This window comes from Phalangium opilio, unplaced genomic scaffold (assembly GCF_054372755.1).
Source record: "Phalangium opilio isolate 3A_F unplaced genomic scaffold, DU_Popi_V2 ptg000042l_1, whole genome shotgun sequence".
Classification (NCBI taxonomy): Eukaryota; Metazoa; Arthropoda; class Arachnida; order Opiliones; family Phalangiidae; genus Phalangium; species Phalangium opilio.
Window position 1 is genome coordinate 4,824,967 of NW_028324166.1, and position 17,521 is coordinate 4,842,487.

At 37.8% G+C, this 17,521-nt stretch overlaps 1 protein-coding gene across 1 annotated transcript; it reads left to right on the forward strand.

Annotated features, from left to right (window-relative positions):
• LOC149678578 (uncharacterized) lies at positions 1 to 17,194 on the forward strand. Its single transcript, XM_089835890.1, has 25 exons — positions 1 to 139; positions 249 to 467; positions 837 to 1,043; positions 1,611 to 1,823; positions 2,023 to 2,208; positions 2,285 to 2,482; positions 3,311 to 3,595; positions 4,127 to 4,324; positions 4,554 to 4,748; positions 5,300 to 5,485; positions 5,568 to 5,765; positions 6,384 to 6,602; positions 12,786 to 12,983; positions 13,164 to 13,355; positions 13,417 to 13,605; positions 14,323 to 14,477; positions 14,549 to 14,642; positions 14,710 to 14,899; positions 14,978 to 15,192; positions 15,424 to 15,636; positions 15,808 to 15,962; positions 16,034 to 16,127; positions 16,188 to 16,352; positions 16,478 to 16,678; positions 16,878 to 17,194. The coding sequence occupies exons 1-25, from the start codon at positions 1 to 3 to the stop codon at positions 17,096 to 17,098; spliced, it is 4,725 nt and encodes a 1,574-aa protein (XP_089692016.1). The 3' UTR covers positions 17,099 to 17,194.
• The last annotated feature ends 327 nt before the right edge of the window (positions 17,195 to 17,521 follow it).

The following is a 17,521-nucleotide window of genomic DNA, read 5'->3' on the forward strand; positions in this document are numbered from 1 at the left end:
ATGGCGCTACGAGGCAGCGAAAACAATCGGCTACCAAAGGGTGGGGGCATGCGCAAGGGACACTGGGAGACTTTCTTTGCGGCTCACGGCCCACGCCCATTCCGACTATATCCAACTCTCTCCTTCAAGCCCGCACTATGTAAATAAAACGCCTCTTTGAGAAAATTTCAATGGGACCCAAGCGCACCTCATATCCAGCTCCTCGTGTATTGCCAAGAAGTTTTTTCAGAAGTCATTAATGTTTTCAGATATTCCAGATGAGTCAAATTTGTACGCCGAAAAGACTAAAGGCTGGGCCATAGGATTCGGGATCTTCAGTCATGATCCAAAAGATAAACGCGAAACGTTTAAAACCCTAAGAGAAGTTGTCTTAGAAATTAGAAGTGACGAAGAATGCAGCAACGGATTCCTCGGAAGCAAATACAAAACATACACAACAAGAATGTTTTGTGCTGGCGGCGAAAAAGGTATAGTTACATTTACATATATCAACAACTCCACAACTTTGCTTTGAGGTGCTTGTATATCCCAATAATGGGGGTAATTGCCTTCGACTTTTTAACGTCTAATGGTCCAATAGCTTTTTTAACCATGTCGCCATCTTGGCAGTTAGGCTTAACGCATGTACGGCTCTTATTTGGTTTCATATGCTATGTGGATAAAATATAAAATATTCATTATTTTGAAAGTTCTGTCGATTAGAAAAATTCCGTGTAAAAATTTGTCTTAAAATATATGATGGAGGGATTTTTCTTGAGCCTCACATGAACACAAAATTACTGAATTACAGCGTCTCCCCCAAATCCTAAACCTATTGAATTTTAAAACGATTTCAGACAAAGACACTTGCAGTGGAGACAGCGGAGGTCCATTTATGAAAAAGCAGCATAATGCTGATGGTACAGTTTCCTGGGTACAAACTGGCATTACTAGTTTCAACCCAAGAAACACATGCGGAGAAAGAGGAGAATACGGGTATTACACTAATGTAGCCACCGTTAGGGATTGGATCGACAAAACCATTCAAGTCCATGGAAATAACAGTACATATTATTTTCATGCAGATCCTTTTTTTTCACTCACAGGAAAGTGTCCGTTATTGCCATCAGGTCACTTTTCTACGCTGTCAGTACGAAAACTGCTTTTTAATTGATTTTTAGCAACGTTTCATAACCAACGTACACGGTGACAAAGCCAGCTTCAGTAGCTATACAGAGGGTTTTTGCAAAATCCATCAAAAATTAAGGGGATGTTCTTTGGGCGATTTTGAGAAGAAAACGTGGTATGACATTTTTCCGTCCGGGTCACTGTATTTCACGGATGACCCCTTAATTTCACTAAGAAACTGAAAGACAATAATTTCTAATTTAACTAAGGGGTCATTCCTAAAAGACTGCAATCATAACTCAAAAACAGTGGCCCAGACGGCAACATGTCACAGAACATTTTCGAAACAAATTCATCCAAAGAAATTTTGATTGATTTTGCATCGCTTGGTAATTTCTATTATCGTCTTCCTGCGTCTCCTTTGCTGCAATTTCACCTAGTTTTTTCAGTTTATTGTCAAGGGGTAATTGTGACTTTCGTTTATATAATTTAATTCCTCGCAGACTGTCTACTCCCTGAACCTCCAGAAAATGGATACTTGATAAGCGACCATTGGGGCACAATTACCCATAGTGAATATGACCCTGAGATTATAAAATACGTAATGGAAAATACATCGGTATCATTTTCCTGCGACGATAAATACAAAATTGTTGGCAAGGACAAGATTTTCTGCCACGATGGTGAACTGGAACATGAAGTACCCCTGTGTGTCAGTAAGTACTCAACATCATATCTAGGCTATAGAAGAATTACTATAATAACTGAGGTCCCTGGCTTTATGAAAATTACAATACTAAACATATTACACAGAACTGATAAGAACTTTAAACTGACCTACAGTTTTAAGTTCAACAGCTCTTCAGCTAAGCCAACTTTGTTTTAAGAGTCTACCGATTAATATCGTTTGAGCAGCGATATCCTGTGAAACGCCACCGAACATTGAAAACGCAGTATACGAGAAATTATCAGACTCTGGTAGCACTTTTGTCTACGGAGATGAAATTCGTTTCGATTGCTTGAAGGATTTCGTTTTGGTTGGTGCAAAGACACTGTATTGTACTGCTAATGGTTGGTCTGACAAATTTCCATCGTGTCAAGGTATTGATAACTTTGTTCTACATTGGTATATACATAAATATTCATTCACACACACTTTTGCAACCTCATCTTGTAGCTTTCTATTGCGACAACGTTGACCTCTCGGAAGGAGTTGAAATTGAAAGTTCTACCAACCCTCTAAACAGCCAAAACAAGTATCCATATCAGACCAAAATTTCCTACAAATGCGTCTCTCTCAACTACGAGCTAAATGGTAGTTCATCTCAAACGTGCACTGAAAATGGATGGAACGGTGAAACACCGTCTTGTAAATGTACGTATGATACTCGTTAAAGCAAAGCTCGCGTCCACTGGATCCAAGTCTAAACTGGAGTAAGGAAAGTTACCTTGTAGGCGATCCACTGGACCCGCGGTTTGCTTTAATCATCGATTCACGCGAAGTCGATGACACAAAGCAATTTATCAGAATAATCCAAGAATATTTTCTTGAGGGATTTTCACAAATTTTTGAATTAAGCCTTTAGCTCTGTAGTTCTTCGAGAGGGAGTAATATTGTGAATATGCGGATTGGTTCGCTTCGTGGCTAAACTCATCTCTCTCCGGCGCTAGCCTAGTCACTCGCCGCGGTGTCCGCGCGCATGCGTCAAATTTAAAAATCGGCTTTGAACTGGAAGTGGGAGCTGGCGGTAGTGTGGGAACAGACAGCCACTCGCGCGTGCGCGTTTGCTAGAATCGAGGGAGAGAGATAAAAATTCCTACCCTCCCTTTTTCCCCCTTCCATTTATATTACTGCTTCTTTAACATTAGACTAACACACTCTCTCAAATCTCTCCTCCCTGGTTCTTCAAAACGTATTACAAAAGTTACAAGTATATTCTGCTTCACGACTGACTGTATTCATTAATCACGTGACAACTCTCTTCGCACAATTGAAGGTTTCGCAATTCAGAATCGAAACGAAAGCTTAAAGAGTATTGAGTTATTCAGAAGGCACGTGTTACGACGTATCCCTCTAAGACAATTGTTAAAGCGCGAAAAATTTCAAAATTATAGAAAAGCCTAACGAATATTAGCTGCAACAGGCTTTTCTATCAGTAATGAAGATTTAACCGTAATATATCGATAATAATTTATGTTTCAGTGACTGGCTGTCTGGATCCTGATATTCCGGAGAATGGTCGAATTTATCAAAGATATAAAAATAATCCCGAATCAAAGTATTACTCATTCGGTGATTTCGCCCTGTTTTCCTGCAATGAGGGATACAAAATCGAGCAAGAGTCCAACCAGACTGAAAATCAAGCGTCGAAGAGCCTCTGCACCTCTAAAGGAACGTGGACTAAAATTCCTCGGTGCAACGGTAGCGATTTTATTAACAATAATAGAACAGTCGGAGTTAAAAAAAAAGATGACCCAAAGGGCTGGGGCATAATAGTAGCCACGTCGTTATCTATTTAATTAACACATAAATAAAAAGAAAATAAATATAAATACCCCTAAGATACAAATACAGAAGTGTCCGACACCAAAAATACAAATTCAAAAGTATCCGACCACAAAAATACAAATTCAAAAGTATACGACCACAAAAATACAAATTCAGAAGTATCCGACGACACAAAAGTAAAGAGGGCTCCCCCCTCCCCATCACTTTAACTAAAGGAAGAAAACTCCAAGATTTTATGGAGTCTTTATGGTAAAGTGTCTTACTGTTGGTGAAGGAGACCGAACTGGGAGGTTTCAGAAAAAATAAAGTTGGATTGGAACGGGTTCCCATAAGTCTTTTTTTTTCTTATATAAAATCAATTTATTTTGATCACCCCAATTAAAAACCACAAAATTGGAGGCTCTTTTTGCTTCAAATTGCGTGGTTGTAAAATCTTTTACGCTCAATTTGATAAGTTTTTGACGCTTCTTTATTTCGATATCAAACAATTTTATATTTTTGTTGCTTAAGAGATCTACTGCTTGCGGCCAGAACATCCTGAAAACGGCAAATATCTAAACCTTCTACCAGAAGAAGGATCTCACTATCCAATGGACTACATTCTACCCTTTGAGTGTGATCCAGGCTACACCCTAGAGAACCCAAACAAAAAAAGCCGTAAATGTCTCTCAAATGGCAAGTGGACCAGTTACCAGCCCAAATGCATCGGTGAGAATTCATATACAGTGTGAATTAGGAGGCAATTTTTCCCTCCATCAAATTTAACTGAGGAGCAGAAATTTCCATTTAAAACAGGGTCGATAGAAACGTTGGTTTAAAGTGAAAATTCTATATACAACCTCAGTTCAGTTCGTGTAGATTGTAGCAGCTATTTTTCTTACACAAATAACGCGCTGAAGTTTGAAAGGTTCATTAATACACACGTGCTTTCCTTTAGAGGTTACATGTGACAGTCCACCCAAAATTCCAAATGCCAATTTACAAACTACTGCACTCGGGAGAATGACAGCTGGATTCAAAGTGGCTTACGACTGTAACGATGGACACCATATGGTGCCGAAGGGAGAAGATCCTCCGGGACTTAAATGCACTGAAACAGGCCAGTGGTCCGAACCGAACTTCGAATGTCAAAGTGAGTTTTTCTTTTCGTTAAAAATGCCAATGAATCACATATATATTGTATGTTTGTTCTTCCTGACACGCTCCAAATTCATAACAAAATTTGACCAAACTACATGCTTTGTTGATATCAGTAACATTTGGGGTAGGTTTTAAAAGTGGTTTTCGTTGAGTTGCACAAGGTTGAGACCGCGAACCTACAGCCATTAAGCCTATTAAGAACGACCTATTCTCAACCCGTATAACATTTGAGTTTTATGATTACCACCTCATAGTTAAATTGAAATTGAAAGTTGTAAAAAGTTCCTAAAAACAAAAAAAAATTGGTTGAGAAAATAATGCTACTATATGTATAATTAAAAATACTATAAGGCCTTCAACCTTGGCAAAACTTTTGAATTCCATAATGGAATCTAGGTGGTATTTTATATAACAACAGACACAATAAAATTAACAAACCTACTAACGAAAATTGTATTTTTTAATGTTATATTTCTGTACGAAAAACTTGGTTAGTGAAACAAATTTTATTAATAACTCTACCCACTAATAATGTTATAATAGCAATAACCTGTGAGAAGCCACCGAACATTGAAAACGCAGTATACGAGAAATTATCAGACTCTGGTAGCACGTTTGAATACGGAGATGAAATTCGTTTCGATTGCTTGAATAATTTGGTTTTGGTTGGTGCAAAAACACTGAATTGTACTGCTAATGGTTGGTCTGACGATTTTCCATCATGTCAAGGTATGGTTAACTTTGTTCTATATATGTATCTATATACATAAATATTCATCCACACACACACTTTTGCATACTTATCTTGAAGCTTTCTTTTGCGACAACGTTGACCTCTCGGAAGGAGTTGAAATTGAACGTTCTACCAACCCTCTAAACAGCCAAAACAAGTATCCATATAAGACGGTGGTTTTCTACAAATGCGTCTCTCTCAACTACGAGCTAATTGGTAGTTCATCTCAAACGTGCACTGAAAATGGATGGAACGGCCGAGAACCGTTTTGTAAATGTACGTATGATACTCGTTAAAGCAAAGCTCGCGTCCAGTGGATCCCCTACAATGTTACTTTCCTCCTGAACTCCTTGTTTAGCTTGGCGAAGGCTAGTGGGCGGCATTTATAAGTGCACTTATAAATCCCGCCCACAATACCTTCTGCCTTCGCCACGCCAAAATCGGAGTACGTCAGGAAAGTCACCTAGTAAGGGATCCACTGGATCCGCACTTTACTCTAATCTTAGATTCACGAGAAGTCGATGAGATACAGCAATTTACCAAAACAACATTGAGGGATTTTCACAAATTTTTGAATTAAGCCTTTAGCTCTGTACCTCTACAAAATGGAATACAGAAGTTTCAAATACGTTTTTCTTTATGATCGACTGATTCATTAATCACGTGACAATTCACTGCAATTGAAGAGCTCGCATTTCAGAATCGAAACGAAAGCTTAAAGAATATTGAGTTATTCAGAAGGCACGCGTTACGACGTAGTATCCCCCTAAGACAATTGATAAAGAATAAAAAATTCAAAATTAAAGAAAAGCCTAAGGAACATTAGCTGCAACAGGCTTTTCTATCAGTAATGAAGATTTAACCTTAATTTATCGTTAATACTTTATGTTTCAGTGACTGGCTGTCTGGATCCTGATATACCGGAGAATGGTCGAATTTATCAAAGACATAAAAATAATTCCTTATCAAGGTATTATTCATTCGGTGATTTCGCCCTGTTTTCCTGCAACTGGGGATACAAAATGGAGCATGATTCCAACCAGACTGAAAAACAAGCGTCGAAGAGTCTCTGCACCTCGGACGGAACGTGGACTAAAATTCCTCGGTGCATCGGTAGCGATTTGATTAATAACAGAAGTCCATTAAATTAGCTTAGGAAGTAAACAATTACAATAGCTGGTATAGCTCTGCTGGGATAAGAACTCATTATGTCGAGCTCCTCTCTAGGAAGTCTTTCTTCACGTGAGCGGGGCGTGACTTCTTCAGCCCATGAACGCTTGATCTCTAAAGGGACCGGAAAACGGGGTAGATATCGCAATATAGCACGTTTGCTTTATAAAAAAATAAAAAATTTAACGGCCACGGTCGTTAAATTGTTTTTTTGTCTTTTTTTTTCAATAGGTTTATGAAGAATCATAAAAAACCGAATGACCTTGGCTGTTCCCAAATTCATTGCCCCCATCTCTTCCCCCTATTCTATGCTAGAGAGGGCTCGGTTTTACAGTGGAAGGGGGCGTTTTCCTGTCCCTTCAGAGATCCAGCGTTCATTTTCAGCCAATAGCTGTTTCTCTCTCAATAAGGCAATTTTTAGCGTACGAGTCGGACCTAAACCGGAGATCTGAGAAAAGTTATCGCGAGGTGGCGAATGTGTTGCCCATCTTCAATATTGCTACACAAGAGAGGGGAGTCCCAAACCCCGCTTTTGGTTACTTCCTAGGCTAATTTAATGGACTTCTGTTAATAATAATAGAACAGTCGGAGATAAAAACAAGATTACCCAAAGGGCTGGGGCATAATAGTAGCCACGTCGTTATCAATTTAAATAACACATAAATCAAAAGAAAAGAAATATAAAGACCCCAAAGATACAAATTCAGAAGTATCCGACCCCAAAAATAAAAAATCAGAAGTATCCGACCCCAAAAATACAAAATCAGAAGTATCCGACCCCAAAACTACAAATTCAGAAGTATCAGACCTCAAAAATACAAATTCAGAAGCATCCGACCTCAAAAATACAAATTCAGAAGTATCCTACCCCAAAAATACAAATTCAGAAGTATCCGACCCCAAAAATACAAATTCAGAAGTATCCGACCCCAAAAATACAAATTCAGAAGTATCCGACCCCAAAAATACAAATTCAGAAGTATCCGACCCCAAAAATACAAATTCAGAAGTATCCGACCCCAAAAATACAAATTCAGAAGTATCCGACCCCAAAAATACAAATTCAGAAGTATCCGACCCCAAAACTACAAATTAAGAAGTATCCTACCACAAAATTAAAAAATCAGAAGTATCCGACCCCAAAAATACAAAATCAGAAGTATCCGACCCCAAAACTACAAATTCAGAAGTATCAGACCTCAAAAATACAAATTCAGAAGCATCCGACCTCAAAAATACAAATTCAGAAGTATCCGACCCCAAAAATACAAATTCAGAAGTATCCGACCCCAAAACTACAAATTAAGAAGTATCCGACCCCAAAAATAAAAAATCAGAAGTATCCGACCCCAAAAATACAAAATCAGAAGTATCCGACCCCAAAAATACAAAATCAGAAGTATCCGACCCCAAAACTACAAATTCAGAAGTATCAGACCTCAAAAATACAAATTCAGAAGTATCCGACCCCAAAAATACAAATTCAGAAGTATCAGACCTCAAAAATACAAAATCAGAAGTATCCGACCCCAAAACTACAAATTCAGAAGTATCAGACCTCAAAAATACAAATTCAGAAGCATCCGACCTCCAGTGGCGGCGCTACATTAAGGCTAAGTAGGCTATAGCCTACCTGACAATTAGACAGGGGCCCCAAAATTGAGGAGAAGGGGCCCAAAAAACCTCAAAAAAATGAAGAATGAAAGGGAAAAGTTCGGTATTAAAATATCTCCAAGGTTAATCTGCTGTGTTAAATAGTAAACATTGGTAAAATTCAGTTTCAAGAGGCGATCCATCGCCTCCCTCCCCACACGGCAAAGGCAGCTCCATCCACAGTCAGTCGATGAGTCGACATTAGAGGGGACGTTTTTATTAGCATTGACCAGCCATAGGGTAAATGTTCAAAGTTGTATATAAGAAAAGAATTTTATAGAATTTCAGTCTGAACAAGCATACTCTCTTACTCCTTGCAATGAAAGTCTCTCATAGTCTAAACGCTATGCCTGTCCAGTGAATAGAAGTATCAGAAAATAGTTATTTGGTGCTCAAACGAGTAAATAACAAGTTGGGAAAGCCAAAATATTACCTCTCCGAGTGGAGATGACTATCACTACCCCTTAAACAACCTAAATATATGCATCTATCGCTTTTTTTAATTCTTTGTAAGTGCAGGAATTGAATTTTAAAATAGTCTATTGTTCAAGCCTTTTCAATATCTCTCAATTGCTGTGGAAACTCTACTCTCTCGCTATACCTCAACCGCATTCTTAGTCTACCAGTATGATTTGTAACATTTGTCCATATCAAAGCTGAATCATACCTTGCCACACAAAAAGCAAATGTGCCCAAATCATGGAAGCCACAACCCAATCACACATAAGCTAGGCTCCCACTTAACCAAAATAATTATTAAACAGTTAAATACTCACAAAGGTTGGCAAAATCAATCTCCTTCAGTAATACGTAAGGCTTAATTATATTATTTGCCGAACAAAATTAATCGAGCAAATCTAACACTTAACTTCTTCCTTCGAAATTCTATCAAAGAATGATTCAACTGTTTAAAAAAAGGTTTTTTTCGCAAATAGGGCGCTATCATATCAACCGCAATTCCGTCATATTTAAAAAATATACATGGCCAACACTTTTTTAGACACAATAGTGGAAGTTTTAGTCTCATTTAAAACATGTAAAACAATTATCTCATCTACAAATAGCTTACACATGTCTTTTTTTACCAATATCTAGCCGTTTGGATTTTTCTAAACCAATCTTACCACCAAAATATTTTTTGATATAGAATAAATGTTCTATGTCCTTCATTTTTGAAAATATATTTTTTAGCGTTTGTAATGATTACTCTCTACACCTACACTAATCTAACAAGGAGTATAAATCCACTAGTGGAAGCGGTGTTTTTATTGAAAATATATTTTTTAAGCATTAAATCTAACTGGGAGTAATATGAAAGGAGTAGAAGCTTATCTGTCTTAGGAAATATGAAATTTTATCTTAACAGTTCGTTAAATCATAAGTTTATAACGAAAAAACGCGGAAGGGGAAAACGAGCAGACAACAACGATTTTTGGGGGTAGAAGTTTAAGAGCGCCATCTGTCGTCCGTGCCAAAGTTGAACTTCCACTCGAAGGCAATGGGAAAGTGGATAAAATAATGCCATCAGCTATTTAACTGCGTCGATATATTTAACGACTTGACCCATGACATGCCCTTAACACTGGCTTCTATGAATCCTATTTATTCTTGGATGCTAGGAAACTTGGTAGACGTAACAGTCTGTACCAAGTACCCAAGCATCCTTCAATAAACGCCTGGCAACATTGTGGTACGCATGGTACAACTAAAAAATAGGATGTGTATTTATCTTTCGACTCACTCCAAGCCTTTAAGCCCTCAATACAGAGGATTTGAAACACTATCGTAATTCCTAGTGTCTCGAATCTCTACGTTCCTGTCCATTATGAACAGTGCTGAGAGAATGATACATCAGAAAGAGCCATTCAAATCGAATTGCCGAAAATATTATCCATATTTTCATTTCATATAACTGAGAAAACAAATTATTATGGTTCTGAGAGGAGCTTCCCATTTTGGTTGTTGTTCTCAAAAATATATCGCAATGCACGGGCCTCGATAGATATTGGAGGCAATGAAGGAAATATATCACAATGCATGGGCCTTGATAGATACAGGAGGCAATGTAGGAAATATAACGCAATGCACGGGCCTTGATAGATATAGGAGGCAATGATTTAACGACTTCGGTACTTGGGTTTATCTTTAATATTTAAATAAATATAATTATTTTTAATTATTTTAATCGCCAGTAAATAACTTTAAAAATAGTTAAATCGTTTAAAATAAAGTTGTTCATAATATCTTTCGAATCTTTGCTAATATTGACGTTTAAAGTGAAGGGTACCCTTCTTGCCCGCTTTCTTCAAATTTTGGGGTATATATACGATCCGTTTCCATTATAATAATAGATAAAAACGCATTCGCGTGAACCTTTGGTGGAAGCCCTGCCATTGGGAGGCTAGACGTTTCTCGTAACCCTAGCTGATCGCCGCGTATATCTTAAAACCAAATAATAGATAAAAACGCATTCGCGTGAACCGATGGTGGAAGCCCTGCCATTGGGAGGCTAGACGTTTCTCGTAACCCTAGCCGCTCGCCGCGTATATCTTGAAACCAAACGATGACGGTGGAAAAGAAGCCAGAATGTACTGACCGGCGTCCATGTGGAATGGACAAAAGACCTGAAGATGGTGATGCATAGAAGCTGGTGTCAATGTGGAATTGACGAAGAACAGAAGATGGTGGTGCATAGAAGCTGGTGTCAATGTGTAATTGACGAAGAACAGAAGATGGTAGTGTTTAGAAGCTGGTGTCAATGTGGAATTGACGAAGAACAGAAGATGGTAGTGTTTAGAAGCTGGTGTCAATGTGGAATTGACGAAGAACAGAAGATGGTGGTGCATAGAAGCTGGAGTCAAAGTGAAATTGACGAAGAACAGAAGTTGGTGGTGCTTGGAAGCAAGCACGTACAGACTAGTGTCCATGTGGGATGGACAAAGACTAGCAGATTGTGGTCCTTAGAAGCCAGTTAGTAAAGACTGGTGTTGGTAGATAAATGACCAAATTTCCGTGAACCGCGAACGCGTTCCGGAAATCGGGTATTTGTTTGCTCCGATTTGTAAACTGCGAACGCGGTCACGTGGGGTCTGACAGACAGACACACAGACACACAGACACACAGACAGACAGACAGACACGGCCGGTGTATTACCTCTCCGTGACATACGTCACTCGGAGAGGTAAAAACGGACAAGACAATCAGACATTGAGAAACAAGAAAAAACAATGAGCAGTTTCTTTAAAAAAAGCAAAATTGATTTAAAACTATTAGGTAAACATTAAAAATTATATATTTTTTTTCAAATAAACTTGTGATAGAAGGGGGTGGAAAACTGAAAAACCCTGTTAGGGGCCCTAAAACTACCTTCAGCCTACACTGGAAAAAATTCAGGCGCCGCCACTGCCGACCTCAAAAATACAAATTCAGAAGTATCCTACCCCAAAAATACAAATTCAGAAGTATCCGACCCCAAAAATACAAATTCAGAAGTATCCGACCCCAAAAATACAAATTCAGAAGTATCCGACCCCAAAAATACAAATTCAGAAGTATCCGACCCCAAAAATACAAATTCAGAAGTATCCGACCCCAAAACTACAAATTCAGAAGTATCCGACCCCAAAAATACAAATTAAGAAGTATCCTACCCCAAAATTACAAATTCAGAAGTATCCGACCCCAAAAATACAAATTCAGAAGTATCCGACCCCAAAAATACAAATTCAGAAGTATCCGACCCCAAAAATACAAATTCAGAAGTATCCGACCCCAAAAATACAAATTCAGAAGTATCCGACCCCAAAAATTCAAATTCAGAAGTATCCGACGACACAAAAATAAAGAGGGTTCCCCCTCCCCCATCGCCGTCACTTTTTTATGCTGTCTTTATGGTAAAGTGGTAGGATATTATATGAAGTATTTGGCCTTGCTGAACTTGTTGAAAAGTAAGAAATCGTCATCACATTTGCTCGTGACGTTAGTCTGGCGATTTATTGTTGAGCCAAGGATAAAGAAGGCTCGTGAGGAAATTTGTTTTCACACTATCTAAAAGCATTAAAAGAAATTTTTTCACGCGCATTCTTTATCCATGATCTTACGAATTTGAGCGCGAGCATTATTTTTCCAGACTAGAAACGTCACTCGTGACGATTTGTTATATTTTTCAATTAGCTCCTCCTACTTTATATATTTACCTATTGTCTCATAGTCAATAACTCGGTTCCGTACTCTTTATCAATAAAAGTTTGTATATCTTTAAATTACGAATAATTTCACGTTGATACAAATTTTCGGATAGCTTTAAAGGTCTACACATGTTCCAATGAGATAATTATGGTAAATTTTGTTATTAATTTCCTATAACGACTTTCAAATAGTTTGCCCAGATTAAGCTCCACCCACTCCAAATTTCAGACCCTAGCAACGCTCCTGTTTTTCAATAGAAAATGTTTTTATTCTTTTGCGTTAAGAGATGTACTGCTTACGGCCAGAACATGCGGAAAACGGCAGATACCAAAACCTTCTACCAGAAGAAGGATCTCACTATCCAGTGGACTACGTTATAACCATTGAGTGTGATCCAGGCTACACCCTAGAGAACCCAAACAATAAAAGCCGTAAATGTCTCTCAAATGGCAAGTGGACCGGTTCCCATCCCAAATGCATCGGTGAGAAGTGTGGATTAGCAAACAATTTTTCCTCCATCCAGTTCAAAAATCTTTTAGGTTCAATTTGATAAGATTTTGACGCTTCTTTATTTCGATATCAAAGACTAGTTTGTCGCTTATTATAAGAGATCTACTGCTTACGACAAATTTCTTAATGATTTAAATGAATTACCTAATTAGGTTTGCAGTGTGAACCTCCGCCACGAATAAATGATGGAACTTTGCGGTATTATCAAAGAGATTATTATCCTGTTGGATCGCGAGCCGGTGTGCAATGCAACCGTGGATTTATCAAAAGAAAAGAAGAAGTTACTTGTCTTGAGAATGGAAAGTGGGATGTCGAGGATACGCTGTGCCAGGGAAGATTTAAAGGTTTTAATGATAGTTAATTTTCGGGAATTGTATTTTTATTACAAAATCAAGCATTTCTCAGCTCGCGGTTGTGGTCCTGTTCCTCGTATTGAAAATGGCGTCTTAGTAATTTACCCAAGTGATGAGTTATATTTTATTGGGGCCATGGCCGTTGTACGTTGTGATCGTGGCTACGATCAAAAGAATTTTTACGTTGTATGTCTGGAAAATGGAAATTGGAATATTACAGGAAGAGAATGTCAAATTAAAGGTTTGAGTTTTCAATTGTTTAAAAAAAATGTAAATGACTGACTTTACTCGGCTGTGGTTTAGTTTAAAAAAATGCCACTAGATACTCCCAAAATCGTGGGGTAGAGTTTAATGGCTAGTTTTACCTCCGCCCTCATAGACTAGTTCTGATTGGCTCCTGCCTTTGGCAAGGTAAAATTTATGTGTTGAAGATCAGCCAGAATATTAGGGGTGCCACAGAAGCCGACATTTTCTTTAAATCATTTATAAACGATTTAACTGCTGACACTAGCTCAATTTACCATTTTGGAACATTTATTAAAATGTTCGCCAGCCACCCTGCTACGGTACCTTTCTCATCGTCTTTGAGCGGATTAGAAACTTCCAACACTCGTATTGACATATCAGATTTTTGGATTAATTCGAGGTTGTTGCTAACACACGAGCTGCATTAAAGGCTAATTTTAAAATTAATGGAGCAATCGGAATCAGTACTTCTTACTCCTTCTCCCAGTTCTTGCACAATAATGCAAACGTTTATTCCGCAATATAACTAGTCTAAAATGTTTAATGGTCAAAAGGACGAAATATTTTCATATTCCATTAATTTTAACAAGACAACTAGTGCACTTTACAGTAATATTTCTAGCACGCTAGAAGAAAATACTGCTTAACCCGAACATTTCTCAGCGTTTCGAAAAAATATCAACCCTTAACTGGACCAATTCTTTTAATTTAGATCATTCAGTTTGTGGTAAAGGATTCGATAGTTCGACGGTGGTGAATGATTCGTCAAGCCGCAATATTTCTGACGCCGATCACTCGACGTTGCAAAGATGGCCTTGGACGGTGCAATTATTTACCAGAGAAAGTGGCAAAAGCTACGTACCAACCGTGGGTCTTTAGTTATCGAAATAATTTACACAGCTATTTCAATGTAGATATAAAATCATTATTTATTGCAGTGTCTAGGTTCTTTGATAGACAAAGAATGGGTCTTAACCTCCGGACTTTGTTTCGCAAAAAACACTGATCCTCGTCGTATTTTAACAAAAACAGGTATGGTGCGCATTAAATTGGTAACGCGAACAACTTCAATAAAATAAAAAATTTGGTATTCTGGTAGGCATCGATAAATATCATCTCTCAGTCGCCAAAAGAATAGTGCAAATTGAAAACAGAGCTGAAGATAAGAATATGTGGACCGCAAATGCTGCCTTAATTAAGCTTAAGAAACCAGTTACATTTTCGCAATTTGTTCATTCCGTCTGTTTACCCGAAGCACTAGAAGGTAAGAAACGTTCCTTTTCAAGAAGGCATTTTATGAGGACAGCGCTGATAAAATACATTCTCTAAATTTAGCAATTGCCCTAGGTCAAAATAAATTTTACTAGTTCTTTTTGGGTAGGTTTTTCAAAATCTCAGGGTCCTGAAAAGACTGTCTACAGTAGCTCGTGGTCGAAAGGTATACAGAACGGGAAACACGATAATATCGAGCGGATGCATATGGCGATTCAGACAAAAGAAGACTGCTCTAATAGCCTTAGTAAAGATTTGGCCAGTGAAAAAAAATTGGACACAAACATATTTTGCGCAGTCGACAACGCCGGTGAGTATTGATACTAAAGCGTTCGCGTCTTAGGGTATAATTTCGCATTTGAAACAAATTCGCTTACCTTATGCCAATGGTGGTTTCGTAACAATTAATAAAAACTAATACCAATAAACTCTCACATTACGAACAAAAACATGCCACATAGGCATTATCACAATCGCTTGTCGTAGGCGTATGGTAGTATTTTGAGGGAAATAATGTACCAAATGAACGTTTTTGTTTCAGGAGTTCTTGACGTGTGTGGACCAGATTTGGGTAGTCCCCTGTATCAGTACGTCGTAACTTCAGGAAATCAAGCGCGGTGGGTGCAAATGGGAATCGCCTCTGCCTTTGAGAATCATGTCAACGGAGAAATTAAGTGCTTAAACCCGAGTCGATTCTATGATCTGTTCCTTGACGTTTCGAGGATTGTATCTTCCATAAGAAACATAGTTAAAAGTAAGGGTTTATATATTTTTACAAGTAATATAAACCGAACAACTAGTACGCTTTAAAACAATATTTCTCATACACTAAATTTAAATAGTGCTTAACCCGATGATCGCCTAGTGTTTCAAAAAAATTAGCGTGTTGATTTCATGTATTGTACACAGTCTCCATTCAATTCAGATTATTCAGTGTGTGGTATAGACTTCGATAGTTCCATGGTGGTGAATGGTTTGTCAAACCAAAACATTTCGGACGCCGATCACTCGTCGTTGCAGAGATGGCCTTGGACAGTGCAATTATTTACCATAAAAAGTGGAAAAAGATACGTACCAACGGTGGGTCTTTAGTTATCGAAATAATTTACACAGATATTTCAATGTAGATATAAAATCATTATTTATTGCAGTGTCTAGGTTCTTTGATAGACAAAGAATGGGTCTTAACCTCCGGACTTTGTTTCGCAAAAAACATTAATCCTCGTCGTATTTTAACGAAAACGGGTATGACGCGCTTTAAATTTGTAACGCGTGCAACTTGAATAAAATTATGTATTTCGGTAGGAATCGATAAATATCATCTATCAGTCGCTGATAGAATAGTGCATATTGAAAACGGAGCTCAAAATGATAAAATGTGGACTGCAAATGCTGCCTTAATTAAGCTCAAGAAGCCAGTAACATTTTCGCAATTTGTTCATCCCGTCTGCTTACCCGATGTACAAGAAGGTAAGAAATGTGTCTTTCCAAGAAGGCATTTTTAGGGGAAAGCGCTGATAATATACGTTGTCTCAATTCAACGTAACGGTATTGACTTAGGTTATAATAAATTTTACGAGTTAATTTTTTCGTAGGTTTTTCTAAATCTCAGGGTCCTGAAAAGACTGTCTACAGTAGCTCGTGGTCGAAAGGTATACAGAACGGGAGACATGGTGATATCGAACAGATGCGCATGGCCATTCAGACAAAAGAAAACTGCTCAAATAGCCTTAGTAAGGATATGGTCAGTGTAGAAAAATTGGGACCAAACATATTTTGTGCAGTCGACAAAGCCGGTGAGTTTCAATACCAAAACGTTTGCGTTAGGGTATAAAACGCATTTGAAACAGGTTCGCTTTGCTTATGGTGGTTTTCGTTAGATAATATAACAACGTCTGCAATATAAACATCAAAAATATGTCACCATATTTAATCAAAATCCAGTTTCTTTCTTTGTTTTGAAATGATGAACCCAAATGAGCATTTTTGTTTCAGGAGTTCTTGACGTGTGTGGACCAGATTTGGGCAGTCCCCTGTATCATTACGTCGTAACTTCAGGAAATCAAGCGCAGTGGGTGCAAATGGGAATCGCCTCGGCCTTTGAGAATCAGGTCGACGGCGAAATGAAGTGCTTAAACCCGAGTCGTTTCTATGATCTGTTCCTTGACGTTTCGAGGATTGTATCTTCCATCAGGAACATAATTAAAAGTTCCTAATATAGTTTTGTCACTCTTGATCCATAGTTATTAACCACACTTTGTAAATTTATCGATTACGTTGAGAAATAAATACAGAAATTTTATCATATTAAAGCTTTCATATTGTACATTATTTTCAAGTGTTAGAGCATTACTTTGAATCGGTAATTGCTTTAAACCCTGACGATGTAATATAGTCACTAATTCACAATTTTTAAAAAGTTTATCTGGTCTATTTTTTTCTACAAAGTTTAATATGGAATATCACTCCGCATGGCTTTGAAAATATGTACAAATGCACCAAAACGCTATCAAGCTTTAAAATTCTCAAAACATGCTTCTTTTTTTTCAGTACCAAACTTAAAATCACCGAATTTATTTCAAAATGTCGCTTGAAATTACTTAACCGCACTAATTGTGACTGCACAGTCTGCTCTCTTT